We start from the raw sequence: 15,531 nt of genomic DNA, 5'->3' as shown, positions 1-15,531 counted from the left end.
ACTTGGTACTTTGCTGTGGTAGTCTTTTAGCGAAATGAGTTCTATGCTGTTGAGGTCTTGAATGTATCGTAAATGGCAAGGAGTGTTGATTAGTTTAAAGTGTTTTGGTATATTGTGTGGATTGTTCTTTATTTCGATGTGGATACTGAAGTTCGAGTTGAACGTCTGTTGAACCTACAATGTAGCTTTGGGATCTACGAGATTAAATTAATTGCAGCTCTGGGACCTAGAGTATCGTTTACGGAGCTTATCAACTCGGAAACGAGAAGTTGCAACACAGTTTAGGAGCTACCAACGAAAACCACGATTTCCGTTCATTTTATACGCGTTAATTAAATCCACGCGGATCCCCGGCGCGGCGACCGCCGACGCGTTGCTCTCGGTGGTCTTGTTTCGCGGGCGGATGACCTCAGACCTTACGTCGCCGGGTCCCGGGGTTTTATCTTCGAAACGGGACAAGGGGAGATACCGGTGGACTGGTTCATTGACTCGGCCGAGTAGAATGTTAACGAGAGAGATCGCGCGCGGGCGCGTTCACCGCGGACAGAATTGAATTACTCTTCTGCGACGCATCGGGGACCAATCCGGCCAATAATTGCGCTCGACACCCGGGGCAGGCCCATGCATCATCCCGTTCCGTGTAACAAATCAATTAATCAGAAACGGGCACGGGTACTTGAATGATTATTGATATGCAGGCGGTGTGTCGTCGACGGAATCGGGGCTCGTCAAAGGGAATTAACCCCTTCAGACCCATTGTGCGAGGATCACGCGCGCCCGGATCCAGTGACGCACGACCCGGCGCGAGTAATGAGCATAATTATCCGTGGAAACCGTCCACGGTCTCGTTCGGGAATTAACATATTCGAATTTACGCGTTGATGTGTTCTGAATAATTATGACACTGAAACGTGTCTCCTTTTTATTGTAATTAGACAACACGCGGATAGTTTCATTTCCTAGAATTCTGGATCTTCATGTTAGAGTCTCTAAGTACCGAATCAATTCCTCCAAAACCGAAACTCCCCGGAAACAGAGAAGCTGAATTACTCAAGTGATCTCAGAAGATCAAACAACAGAGTGTCAAAAGAAAAGAAACGATGTTCCATCAAAATCACCCTTTCCCAAGACAACCACCAATAGACAATTCAGAAGATTCTCAGCCACCAAGAAGCTTCCGAAACGTCGTGGCTACGTACCGTCGCGACAGCTTTCGCTTGAGCTTGCGAAGAGAGAGCCTCTCCAGGGTCCTGGACTCCCAGCGCTTCAACGACTCCATATCATCCCCGCGTGTCCGTTCGCTCTCGCGTGGATTTTAAGGTCCGGCCGAAGCGGTGCGGCGAGTGCCACTGGCGTCGGTGGTCGGGTGCACGCGCGCGCGTCGCTCCAAGCCGGAGGAGGGAAAAAAAGAGCGAAGAGGAAAAAGGGAAAGAAAAAATGGAGGCGGAAAAGAGGAAGACGAAGGAGAGGAAGAAGAAAGGAGAAGGAGAAGGAGGGACGAGAAGTGACAAGAGTGACCGACGGACGAGGGGGAGAGGCGAAAAAGAAGCGAAGCGGAGCGGAGAGAAGAAGCGGCGATGCGAGCGTGAAACGGACGCGACTTAATCCACCGCGATGCGTGTCACCCGACGTCCCGTGTGCGGTTTTACGGCTGACGCGCGGCTTTATTTTAAATACGTCCGCAGGTCGTCGTACCTGTTGGCCGCGGACGCGACGGGGGGCGGGGAGGCGAATCGGCTGACCATTACGCCACCGCCGCGAAATTAGAGACTTTTCTTCCTCGTCGGGTTACCGGCGGACCGGCCGATTTAAACGTACAGTCCCCGCCAGCGCTGATTCCTTGGAAACCGAGGATCTTCGAGACCGTCGGGATGTTAACGCGTGACTCCGAGTTGATTGGGGGTTTCGCGTGTGGAATTATACGGTGCGCCATTAACCGTTGAAGTCTTTAGTTTGTGTACACGGTCGGGACGTTATTGAAAAAGTGGGCACTTGTAATCTATGTAATTACTACTCGCAGCATTTTCGAGTGGAGAGCGGTGTTGACGAAATAAGAAGATTGAAAGGTGGAACGAGGGGGACGGTGGTAAGAGAATGAACATATGTTTCGGTTGAAGAAGATTGAAGATCTAGGGGAATTTCATGGGGCTTCTATTTCTGAGCGAAACAGATTACCGACGCGATTCGCTCGCTCTTTGAAAGACAACCAATCGGCTGAGGCTTCATCGAAGTTCGAAACTGCGATCGCGAGGGACGTTATTGCGGTTCAATGGGTTCGAGTATCGAGGTCACCGCGAACGTTTAATTTCGCGAAGGCGAGGGGCGGAGAATTGGGGTGGGAAGATGGCCGATGGGGCGCGGAACGCGGAGAGGAATAAAGGATCAGTGAATTGCCGAGGGTGGGAGGTGTTAAGGAGATGTTTTGCCTTTCTATGGGTGGTTCTCACGGGTGAGATGATTTTCACAATGCAGCGGCGCACTCGCGGCGAGCAATGAACCCCTTTCGCCCGGCGAAAGTGGACGTCTTAGCGCGACGTTGCGCGGAGACTCGTTACAGGCTCGCCGATTCGCGTGGCTGAGCGTGTGCGAGCACCTTTTGTATCGGAAAGCTCTCCTCCGCCGTCATGCCGCGACCTGGCGCTTACAAAAGCTACGCACAATGCGGCGACCGACCCAATAAGTGTCGCCCCATTGTTGCGCGACGAGCGAGGCCTCCGTTCACCACCCTTGCCCCATGGTTCGTCCTCTGCGTGGGGAAGTTTCTACTGGGATCTCATTAATGACGCGAGTTTCATTGAACTGGCACTGTCTGGGCCATGAATTCTTCTTACGTTCGTGTTTCTAGATTGTTCCATTGATCTGGAATTGTCTGCGCTACGAATTTTTCTTTTTGTACCTCTAAGTTGTTCCATCGATCTGAGATTGTCTAGACTACGAATTCTCGTCCTGGATAGTTTCATTGATCCAAGACTCTTCGAATAGCAATTTACTTTTGTCTTCATAAATTGTTCTATCAATACAAGATTGTCTGCAGCTTCTTGATATTTTCATCTTTTTAAACTATTCCATTGACTACAACCACGCAGATCTCGACTTTTCTTACTTCCATTCTCCCGGAAATCTCCAATGAAACACTTTCCCTTGGCCTTTCCCTTTTCTCGCCGCTCCCACCTTCCATTAGCCAACTTATCATTCGCAAACCGCGAAACTCCGACGGAATCCCGGCAGGTTCTCCCGTCTCCTTGACCTCAACGAAACTCCGAGGCAGAGCGAAAGGGGTGCGCCATCGAAACACTGAGAAAATACGCGCGGCCGAAGGGTCGGGGGTCAGTCAGTGAAAAGCGACAGGGCGGGTGTTCCGCGTTAAGCGCGCGTTCCGCTCTATTTCGCGAGCCGCCCTTCGGCTGGGGCCACGCCGCGCATAAAAGGACTCCCGCGTCCTCCTTCAGGGCAATCCTCTCCCTTTTCAGATGGTTCGGCTGTTCCCGCTGGATACGCCGGAATGGGTCCGCCATTAAAAACAAAAAACGCAGAACCGACCGACGCGGGGGACGGGAAGAGAGAGAGAAAGAGAGAGAGAGAGAGGTGGCGAACTTTCCGGCCGCGTGAAAGGGGAAAAAAGCTGGGGGAGAAAGGAAGCATTACCTAATGCCGTGTTTTCACTGGGAGAACATCGCGGATTCTCCGGTGTGCCCTCTGCCTCGCGTCCGTTCCCTTTTGTCCTGTCCCGACCGGGCTCGACGTTATCTTTTTCCTTTCCATCGCGCGGTACGCGCGCGTCTGCCTCTTTGTCGGTTCGAAGTTTCGAGGGGTTTCGATTTCCGAGTAATCAACCAGGCGCGCTCGCTCTTGAATCATCAGAGGAACAGTCGGGACCTGCCGAGTTAACCCTTTGCACTCGGAGGATTGCTCACTGTAAATATTCAGCATTTTCCGACGAAATATCGACGAGACTTTTTACAGCTGACGTGAAGCGAAGCTACGTACGACTCGAGGAACAGAAGCGTTTTGTCGCGATGTTTCGCGTGTCGACAGGTTGTGCGAAGTTTGACGCCGAATATCGCAGTTTAGAATTCCGCCGCGTCAAACCAACCGGCGACCGAGAGTCGCGTCTCGAGTGCGAAGGGTTAATTGCCGCTGCCGCTGGGCCCTCTTCATGGTTTTTCGATAGCTTTCGCGGTGTGCGAACGGTTTCTCCCTCGTCCGCCCTCTCTTTCCGATGGCGCTTCGCGGATAGAGATCGATGCTTAACGAGGTGAACGCGTGTTCGATGGATACTTTATCGCGCGCTCAAAGAGCCAGCCTCTCCAGAGATGTTTCCCTTTCGACGCCGACCCTCTTTTTCGAATGGAAATTGATTTTCCGTGCGATTTTGCCGGGTTTCCGCGATTCGGCCGATAGGAGCGTCGCGTGAAACGAATATCGCGAAGGGAAGATGAAAATTTAATAGTGGGCCGAGTGGAGGGAGGATGAAAGAGTTGAAGTGAATTAATCGGAGAGAGGAGAAAAAATGAGAAGGGGAGAGGGAGATTGAAGACAAAGTGAAAGAGAAAGAAGGGAGAATAGAAAAAGAGGAAAAGTGGAGAGCAGAGAAATTGAAAAAACGAAAGGCAGGAGAAAGAAAGGAAAAGAGAGAAAGGTAAAGAGAAGCAGACACAGAGAGGAAAAACGAGAATTGCAGGGAGAGAAAGGAAGGAACAAGGAGGAGGGGGAAATGGGAGTAGCAGAAGAGAGCGGAGTTGAAGGGAAAATGGGAGACAAGCTGATAAAAGCAGAGAGGCAAAGGGCACAATAAAAAGAGGGGGATGAAAAGGGTAGAAACAACGAAAGGAAAAAAGGTAGAGTCGTAAAAAAGGGAGAAAAATGGAGGCGCGAATAACGTCGGCCATGGGTCGCGCGATTTTCAAATTTATTGGACGCAAATCGAGGCGGGTCCGGACAAAACGGGACATGTACCGGACAGTGCGCGCGAGCTGTCTAACGAAATTACGAGGAACGACCGCGCGTCGGTGGAAAAATGGAGCCCGGAGAATGAAGCGCCGGTCCGACAGTAATTAACCGTAATTAACGGACGGGGGCTGAAGCTAGCCGGAGAGGAACTCGATAATTATTGGCTGGCCAATTAAAAGAGGAATTCGCCAACTTTCCACTGCCCTCTCTGATTTTAATGCGCACAGATTTATCATGTGCACTTTAAATCTTCCCGGTAACCCTGCTCGCGCAATCTTCGAGCGTATTTGCATTTCTTTCATCCTCCACCCTTTATCCTCCAATTACCCGACGAACCTCTGTAAATTGTAATTTTCGAATAAAAATCTCCTGTCATCCGCATCGAATCCATCACTTTTGTACAACAAGACCAATTCATGCTCTAGATTCCTTCTAATTTTATTCTCTAGATTTCTGTTTACTCGTTTCTAAATCACTCACTCTATTCTTATTTCTATCCTTTATTCGCGTATCGTGGACATCAGTGAAACTATTATTCAGAACAGTGAGTTAATCTCGCTGATCGCTTTTCTCCGGATCGCAAGATTCTACGGAAACTCTGACCGTTACGATCCACTTTCCTGCGAGCAGGAAGAAATCGACGTTCGCGGCCTTGGCATCGACATTCACGGAATTCCCCCGGAATCATGCGCTCGCGTGCGGCCGTTCAGGTTGGTCGGGAACCATCGCGGCGCAGGTGAGGGCGCAGGAGATTCCTCGAGCGTACCGCGGCGGTTAATCGAGTGTCAAGGGTCGAGGGGGATCTTTAAATTACAGTAACGGAAGGAACGCGATTTTTCCCGGCGATCCGCGGCACGATCGACGCGAAAAGGCTAGGGAAGCGGAAGATGCTCCATCCAGAGGAATATCTACCATTGATCTCGGAGTTCGTAAATCATCCGCGCAGATACCATCTGATGCTTAATTATCGCTTCGAAAGGGACCCGAGCCGCATGCTGTTTAGCAAAAATTGGAATCGAGTTGGGGAGTCGTAAGATCGTTCGAATCATTCGAATGATTGTCGAGAATGAGCCTGATGCTCGTTCCTTTGGGTTCAGAGGGTTGTAAGTTGATTATTCCGGTGGCAAAAGAGCATCGACTATAATTAGAGTATGATGACCGGAGCTTCAAAATTTCTCAAGAACAATTGCAATGAAAGAATCGATCTTAAATAAAAATATTTAGTAACAAAGGTAGCTGTCTTAATAACAGTGTAATGTGATTACTATGAAAATTTGCCTCCGTTAACACTAAAACTACCAAATATATTCGACTTTCTGAAATTTCTCTATAGAAACTTCAAGAGTACATCTATTGAAACTTGAATTAATTTACAATTCAGTTCGGACACTGCTAAATCAATGTCTTCGATCATTTCCCAGAGAAACATCTGTTATCTTTCCAATAATCGCGGAAAGAAGGAAATCAGGAACGGGTGATTTCGACCTGCCTGGTAGTTTCAGTGTTAAAAAGTAAGTATTACTATGCGAAACGCTAGAAATTCTCGTGGCGGTGAACGTGTTACGCGAGTTCCCCGCGGCGGCAGCGCGTTTCCCGTGAAAAGGCGGCGACGTAGCGCAGACCGAGGGCTGTTCCTCGCGGAACGAGTGTAATTTCATTGTAAAGGAGAAGGGATCTGCGAACGCAGCCGATTCCGCGGAGTAATCGCGGCGAAGGGAAGGGTCGCGCGCGGCGGCGTGACTCACTTGCCATAAAACGCGATCACCCTTCGCGCAACCCCGGGGTGTCGTAGACCGCTTCGGTTATCCTAGAGCATCAGCGTTCGCCAACTGGAAACCGTGAATCGTTTCTACGGGCACGCTCGAACGCGATAACCGTAGCTCGCGCGAGTCCTTTCGTGAAACTTCGACGAACGACAGAGGAAAAAACGGTGCACCGCGAAATAACGGAGTTCACGAGGGTCGAAGGTCGAGCTGCAGAATGATTCCAAGGGGAATGAGACGCACCGCGCTGCCACTGGGCGAACAGTTCAAGAATTTTCAGCGTTCGTTGATCGCCGACTGTGAAACTGGAATTGTTCCGAGGAAACGGAGGCCCTTGAACCGAGAAATACGCCGGCAAGGGTTATGGAGTCCTGGAAGTTTGATTGCGCCACTGGTATGCGAATTAGGGTGTGCCTAGGAGTGTTCCAGGTGGATCGAAGGTGTTCGCCAAGTTTATATCGTGCAGGTCTCACGAAGAATAATGGAAATTTCTGTAGACGGATTGCAGAAATGCAGGAGAAGTGATTCTTTTTTAATTGTTTGTAATTAATGTTGAATTTGGATGTTGAATGGTTATTCTTTTTGAGATGTTTATCGTGATAGGAAGATTTTGTATTAGACGACGTTGGTTGATAGCTACTAGGAGATCGGTTTTGATGTTGAGTATATTCGATTGCTGGTGTTTAGAAGATAAATAGGACTGGTTTCTTTCGGAGTGAAACGTTGCATTGTCGAGTCGTCGTTAATTCAGATTAAAGGTAGGACGAAAAGGGAATTCAACAGTTGGAGCGGATCGATGCTGTTCGAAGGCTCGGGAGTGGCGCCAGGACGAAAAAAGGGAGGCTCGGGCCGGCGCTCATCCAATTACGAGACAAACGATTCCGGGGCGTGACTCTGTCATTATTCGATTTAAAATCCGTGGCATCCGAGCATCGCGCACCGATCGAGGCCGCCTTGGTCACGCGAACAGGAATATTCTTTAGAGTACAGTGTTGCATGAAAACCCAAATCTTCCTCATATATCATCCATCACCATAAGTGAGCTATTCATTTGCCACAGTGGTTAACTCTACTAGACGGAGGATCAAACAAAGCTCGAACTGCATCCAGGAAGACCCAATCGAGCGCTTCATTACAAACATTGAAAAGCTAGAGTTACAATACCTTAAAAGTTAAATTTTCTGTACGAATTGCTAAAATATGGAATAAATATTATTTTCTATATGTACTGAGTTGTCCAATGGATCCACCAACGTTCCCCAGATATAAGAAAACGCACGACAAAATCATGGAACGCAAGTTCGAAACGTTAGCGAAAGGAAAGTCTACTTAATCGCTGATCGAGCAGAGCCCGGCTCGGTTTTGGTAACAAGATTCACCCCCGTACCTCAGAGACCCACCCCGTTCTCCCGCGAACGGCCGGAGGATCGTTTGATCTTGGCCTCGGCCGCGAACGCGGAACGGGGTAGCATTTACGCGAAACTTCGCCTTCGAAACGCGCCGCCGGGGGAACGGGGCTGGCTTCGGTGGGGTTGGAAAGGCGAGGGAGGCTGGAAGCAGGGGGAGAAAGGGGGAAGAAGAGTAAATGCACGGCGAGCCGGTTGGCAGTGAAAGGAAGAGCAAGAGAGAAAATAAAAAGGCACGAAATAAGGGTTGAAATGGGGAGGCTTATGGCTGGATTCATTGGCCGGGCACAAAGTCCCCGGAGGACTCAAAGTACAACAATTACGGCGATGTAAATATTAGATCGACCCTGATATTCGTGACGATTCCGGAGTTAATGCCCGGGTCAATATTTAATGGACACCCTTTATGTGTCCGCGTCACCTGGGACGCGCATACGCGGCTGATTTATTCGATTATTATCGATTGAACGAATTTACGCGCTCCTAAATTATGTTCCGATCGTCGGCAGATAGCACCGAGTGCACGGACGTGTTCGCGGTGGGATTATTATTATTATATTCTCGCATCGCGACGCCACTATGTTATTATACTCTCGTATCATCGTACTAGCCGCGTTATTACTATATAATGTTACGATTTTCGTACTCATTCCCTTACTTTTATCGGGGAATCACTGAAACGTTGCTTTGTCTACTTTTTCGAGGCACGATGAGAAACGACGTAATGATACGCTACAATGTAATAAAGTACAAGACCACGGTATAACGAAAATTCATTAATAACTCGCGCACCTTAAGCTACCATGTTGTATGAACCAGTTAAGAACTCCCCCAAAGAAATCTCTGTGCTAAATTCAAACGCATTATCCGAACGTATCGAGGGTCGGCGAGGACAAAAGCTGCGGACGGTTTAGAAAATCGAGGAATAAAGGACAAGGAGAGAAAGGGGAAAGAACCACTGTCGGGGGTTGCAAAGGAAGTCGAAGATGGGAGGGGCGAGAGCAAGACGCACGAGGGAGGAAGTCGCGAACGAGCATGCACTTGAGAGTTCGGTTCCGCTCGCAATCCCGTGAGCCTGCATCCGGCTGGATGCACACGAAGTAGCGCGCGAGTTTCGAGAAAGGGGTGCGGAGGACGGGGGCGGCGGTGGAGCACGGAGGCCACGCGTGGATCCCGTCGGGCTAAGGTTAACGAGGCTGCGGAAGGGCGGACAATAATGAACCGCGAAAAGGAAAGGAAATTTCGCTCCTCTGAATTTCGACTAATGGCAGTCGTTCGCCACCCCCCAAAGCGCCCTGCGTCCCGTGAGAGAGCAGTGCTCAACGGCGCTTGGTTTATTTATAAATATTACGGGAATGTTAATGGAAATGTACGTGAGGCTGTAATAGAAATAGGAATTGAAATAAAGCCGTGATGAAAAAGTAATGCCTAATAGAAATGAGTATAATGCGATAGAAACGTGAATGAGAAAGTAGGAATATACTTGTAAGGATTTTCTTTTGCTTCTCATAAAGGTATTGTTGGAAGAATGAATTTTAGAATGGAAAAAGTGTACAGGAACGTGATAGTGTTAATAAATGAAGAAAATGCAGTTAAGTTACGCGTGGATATTGGATGGACAGCCAATTTTTCCTCTCATCCTTGGCTACCACGAGACCTGTGATCACGTTGAACCACCCTATGATTGCGTAAGGTGTCCTTGCGAACAAGCGGGATGTCGATCAGCTTTTATTAATAGCTTCTGTAAGCATCGTTGATAAAACAGGATATTGTTTCAAATCTATGTTACATATAAACGATGCGAAGATTCTATTCCCCGGCCCAGCAATCTGATAGTATCCCCTTAAAAATCGACCGCGACGCCTATAAATCTGTTCAGGATCAAATGTTTCGTAAACCATTGAACCCACGTCCAAATAAATCAACAAATGAACCAACGAAAAGTAATGGCTCCTCTTAGATTGACGAAATATGGTAATCGTACCCCCGATACTTTAGCAAACAGCATTCGCTACCTCGCAGCGCGTGCACCCTGCAATCCAATTATTCGAGCAGCATCGGCAGGCTAGGATTTCCAAATAGATTATTCCAAGAAAACTACAGCGAAGGGTTAAAGTATCGAACTGCTGCGCGTTCCTCCGTGCAGCGGGGACTGATTTTCATTCGCAGCCGCGCGCCGAGCGTTCCGCGGCCCAACGCGCGGAATAATCTCGCGAGTTATCGATCCGTGAAACTGATTCACCGAAAGAAGTCGAGCAGAGGGAGGCGGCGTATAAGCGAGAGAGGCTTCTAGCGCGAGCGGGAGAGCCGGTGCAGGGGAATTCGTATTCCTATTGCCTATTTCTACGATATATCAAAGCGGAAAAGGGGGAGCGTCGGTAATCGCGAGGTAAGACAAGGGGAGAAACGTTTTCGGGGGAGCATTTAGAGGTAGTACAAGCCGAAGGGTGAGAAGCTCTTCGAAGCTAGAGACCGATCTTTCTTCCACAGTCAGGAACTCGGCGAGTTTTACGCGAAAGATGAGAAAGGGTGGAGAGGAAAGGGGAAAAGAGGAGCCGGGTCTTCCTTCATTTTTCCTCTCCGCGTTTTTCCCTTTTTTCATTTTCATCCGACAACGCGGCCCCTTGAATTACAGAAAGCCTTTTTCCTATCGACGAGCGGAACACAGGCCGCCTGTCTTCGCCGCGCGCAGCGGAAATTGCCTGAGAACCGTCGTGCCTCGAATATCATCCTCGCGGCCAAGATTTTAATTGGCCACGGTCACGTTCTAACCACCGAGATCCACGGAATTAAATGAATTACATTAGCCGCGATGTTAACATGGCCGATCGACCCGATTTTATTAAGATTCCAGTATCGTATGGTACTCGAAAAAATATTTAACAAGTATTCTTTTACCAGTAGGCAATCGTTTTGTATTAAGAAAATGAAAGTGGGACAGTGTTAAGCGGAGAGGTAACATTTGCGAAGTAAATTAATTATACTGTCCGAGTTAATTTTCTATAAAATCATTCGCTTGAGAAACGCGTATCGTAATCAATATATCAACTAGACGATACTCCTCGCGAGTAACACATGCCAATTTGTGTAAACTCTCCGGAAATACAATTTAAACCGAGGATCGCCTCGTTCAGTACACAACGACGCGTGTCGGCGGATAACAGCGTGGGACTCGGCAATAACATCGAGAGGCTTTAATTTAGGATACGCAGGGCTGATAGCGCTTGAGAATATTCTTCGCAGCATCGTGAAACGGGATTTTTGAAGGCGATAAAGCTGAATAAATTGATGGCTGGTTAACGAATCCACCCCAACGGCGATAATTATCGATGTAACGAGACGCTAGGGGGGGTGGAGGTGGCCGTTAATTATCACGCGCGTAGATCCGCGCGCGCGGCTCAAAACAATCGATGGAACTTGTTACGGGCCCCAGCGCGGATCATTCGGGCGAGATACGATCGGGGCCCGATCGGCGCCGATAAATCTTCGATTTATCGTCTTAACGAGAGACCTCCGATCGAACGGCAGATGGTAATCGCTAATTTTATCGATCCCGGGGCTCGGGCGCGGGCACGGAGCCGGCTCGGGCGTTCTCGCGCCGCGGCGCGATCGAAACGAGACACGGGAAAGCTTTCCGAAAGGGTTTGGGGGATGAAAAAGGCGGAAAAAGAGAACGTAAATGTCGCGGACAAGAGAGCAGTTCCGCGCGGCGCTTGAAATGTCAATAGTTCTGCCGCTGAAACATGGGCCCGGGCTTTTGTTCGGCGGCGCACGTACACGTCACGTGCCACTTGCGCGCGGATGACGAACTAATCGAACTGTTTTCGACGAGGTCGAAACGGGGCGGTGACCGGAGATGATTCTCTACGCCTTTACTTAGCTGAAGTTCTTAGCCCTGAAGATCTTTCTCTGCAAGCCCTTCGCTTTACGATGTCTTTCAAAGCCGAGATAAGGGTAGTTTATCGTTCATTAACTTTGCTAGAAGACCATGTAAGAAAAGGAACTAAATTTATCCTAGATCCACAAATACCTTTTACCTTAAACCTATTGCGAAGCTATTTATACAACAAAAATATGGAGAACTATCAGTTTCAACGTACACCTAACTAAAGAACCAACACTCGTCCACAATGGAGAACATCAAATAGGCCGACTTTCAGTATTCATCGTTATCCGCGGCATCCTTTTCCTTACATAAAACAAATACTTTCCCGTACGTTTATCTAGCGGACCGCTTCGACAGACCAAACTATCCCCTCCAAGCTTCAACGAAGTGAAAAAAAGAGACAAACTCCTCGCGTTCCACGAAAAGTCGCGCCATATCCGTGCAGCGTTCACGTGCAGGACTCAATCAGAGCAAGGGATCTCTGAAATTCGTGGAAAAACCGGGATTCAGGCTTCCTGGGACGAGGTTCCTAACCCCGGGCCAGGTTGGCTTTTGATCGCTGGCGGATTCGAGAGAGCTTTGACGCGAATCCGCTCGACGGGGTAACAAAGTGAACGCGACTGGGGGGCTGGTCTCGAATTGACGGCTAATTTTCGCGAAAACGATCTGAATGGAGTAGGCCGTGGCAACGGCACGCTGCGCGAAGAATGGGAGCGCACACGGGGTTCGAAGGGGTTGGGGCGAAGGACGGCAGTTTGAATATCGGGGAAACGGTTACGCGTTTAATGGAAAACCGCGGTGGCTGCGTCGTCGCGCGAGCATCCCCGCGTGCATATCGTATTATCTCGCGGCCGTGTATTCATTCGGCGCCGGTGGGGGGGCTGGGGGGAATAAAGAAAAAGGGGAAAAGCGGGACGCGTTCCGGGGGTTAACTCGCGACATCGCGATCCTTTCAGGACCGGTTAATTAATGGCAGTTATAATTAAAATGTACGCGACGAGCAACTTTGTTCGACAGACTTTAATCGACGATTGTTGCGCGCTCGGCATTTCTCGGATCGGCTAAGGGGGGTTGGTTTCGAAGTGTGTCAGGGAAAATATTGTAACCCAAAAAATTGTAGAGTGAAGCTTGGGTCGGTAATATATATTAGAATATTTTCGTACTTTGGGTACGATTGGAATAGTTTTATGGGGTTAGTACATTATGGTAAGCCCTGGTTAGACTTTGGAGCAGTATAAGGTATTTCTAAATTGCAGATGTATGCATGTTTAACCCTTTGCACTCGGATGTTTCATTGGAAACATTTTTATATTCTCTGATGAGGTAAAGACGATGTTTTGTAAAACTCGAAGGGAAATTACAAGGGCATCGAGAAACAAAGCTATTTTATTTTAATATTTCTTAAATTGATGCATTATATGAAGTATAATATTAAATATCAAATTTCATAGTTCTGTATGAAATCAAATAGTGAGTGAGAGTCACCTCACGAGTGCAAAGGGTTAACCCCTTGCGGACGGAGACTCTTTTAAGTACACAAAGCTTGCAACATATGAAGCTAAATTACACATCAGATGCTCAAACAATAGAAAAAGGAAACTATACACTGATCACTTGCTACTCAAGTAATTAAATCATTCATTTGCAACTTAGTATTCAAAATGGTGGAATATTATATATGAAACGTAATAATATTTACATGAAAAATATTATATATGAAATATAATAATATCTATACGAAAAATATTATATATGAAATACAATAATATTTATATAAAAAATATTATATATGAAAACTTCATCTCGCCGAAATGTCGACATTCGTCCGCAAAGGATTAACCCCTAGCACTCCAGGTTGTTTTGTAATCTAGCAACTGCAACTAATTTTTATAGTATTCCTAGCGAAAATTAGAAATGCTATAACATTTCATCGATCTTCTATTTTCCTTGTTTGTACAAAATTTGGATGCGTGGAAAATCGAATAATTTTAGGGTAGTTTCTAAGATTCATTAAAATATTTAATATTATAACGGTGCAATATTGGAGCCTACAGAGTTCAAAGGGTTAACACTATATATCGATACAGATACTTAAATGATTCAAAGTCGAAATTTCAATACAGCTCTTGAGCGGAGAACTCAGTAGCAATATTCATAATCAGCATACCTATCAATAAAACCATCTCCGTCGCCGTCGCATGCTTGGAACAGCTTCCTAACGCGTTCCTCGTCGCAGATGGAGCCTGCCTCACTCTCGGCATCCGCGGTTTGTGACATCTTCACTTCACCTCTCGCTGGTCCATCGGACGACAAACATTCCGCGCACCACCCGCTCGTTTCGTGTCCATCTTTCCCCCTAGGCTTTGATCCTCCTAGCTCCACGTCCACGGAGAACAATCCCCTATTTTTTCCCTCTACTCAACTGCCCGCATATCAACCTCTTCCGTACGACCGACTCCCACGAACCTCGGCCTTCAACTGAAGCCCTCCCGGTATACACGAAAATGACAAAAAAAAGAGAAACAAGAAACTAGGAAAACTACTTAGAATCGCAGGACTCGATCGCGACCGTGCGTCTTCGAGTGGACACAGCGGATCGTTATGTCACGTGTTGCATCGCGATCCCCCCGTGAATCGATCCCCAAAGAAAAAAAGACGACAGCACAACCGAACCGGCCTGATCGCGGCGATGATCGTGTCGGCGAAGGTCTACGAACCACGATGGTAGCGAGGGCTATTTTTAGACGGCCGAAAGCGGCGCGTAGATCCCCTTGTTCCCGTGGACTCGGAGCCCGATGCGCGGAGCATAAACAAATCGGCCGCGGGAGCGCGTGCCATTCTCACGCGAACGTATGTAAAACCGATGATTTTTCGCTCCCCGACTCACGCACTTGCCCCTCGACGGCCAGGGGGGGCCGTGTGCCACCTGCGCCGACCCGTCGGTTCAAACGACGAGATCCGTGACCTCTGTACCGGTGCGAATGCGAGCCGCGCTACGGACACCCGTAACCGTCGTTTCCAGTGTCACCGAGTCACTAACCCTAACCTCAAAACCGGACCCCAGGCTCACCCACCCTCGCGAGCCGCACAGCGGCAATAAAAACTATCGATTGAAGACGCAGGTACTTTTGACATGATGCGCCATCTCGACGACGTCGGAGGAACCGCTGAAACCAAGATGGCGGAGGTAGTGGGAAGTTTGAGCAGTCTCGTGGTAGATGACGTTAGTTCATTGAAGATTTAGTTGGTTATTTGATTGAGGATAAATGATTGTGATTTGATTGAATTAATTGTTTGGATATTTCTCTTGAAGGTTTAATCGATGTTGGGTGTTTGTGAATGGTTTATTTGTTTAGAAATGTTGTAAATTGGATTGTAGTTTATATGGTTCTACTGTAGGTATGGAGGGTAGGATGACGTTGAAAATTTATCAGTGGGAGATTATTGAAGAATTTAGTCGGTAGAGTAGAGATTCTGAGACCGATAATTGGATTGTTATGAATTTTGGTACCGGAAGGGGACCAGG

General features: G+C 48.1%; 1 protein-coding gene across 3 annotated transcripts in view; it reads right to left on the bottom strand.

Moving 5' to 3' along the window:
- The window catches only part of LOC116431652 (colorectal mutant cancer protein), a 69,195-nt gene extending 54,092 nt beyond the window's left edge, over nt 1-15,103 (bottom strand). The window contains exon 1 of one of the 3 annotated variants that reach the window (XM_031987415.2): nt 14,173-15,103. In XM_031987415.2, the coding sequence (XP_031843275.1) occupies nt 14,173-14,282 (110 nt within the window). In that variant the 5' untranslated portion in view covers nt 14,283-15,103. Of the gene's footprint in view, nt 1-1,199; nt 1,367-14,172 lie in introns of those variants that run through there. The other 2 variants (XM_031987416.2, XM_031987417.2) reach the window with 2 other exon arrangements.
- Between the last annotated feature and the right edge of the window lie 428 nt (nt 15,104-15,531).

The sequence above is a fragment of the Nomia melanderi genome, chromosome 13, assembly GCF_051020985.1.
Source record: "Nomia melanderi isolate GNS246 chromosome 13, iyNomMela1, whole genome shotgun sequence".
Taxonomy (NCBI): domain Eukaryota; kingdom Metazoa; phylum Arthropoda; class Insecta; order Hymenoptera; family Halictidae; genus Nomia; species Nomia melanderi.
This window is presented reverse-complemented; position numbering and strand designations above follow the sequence as displayed.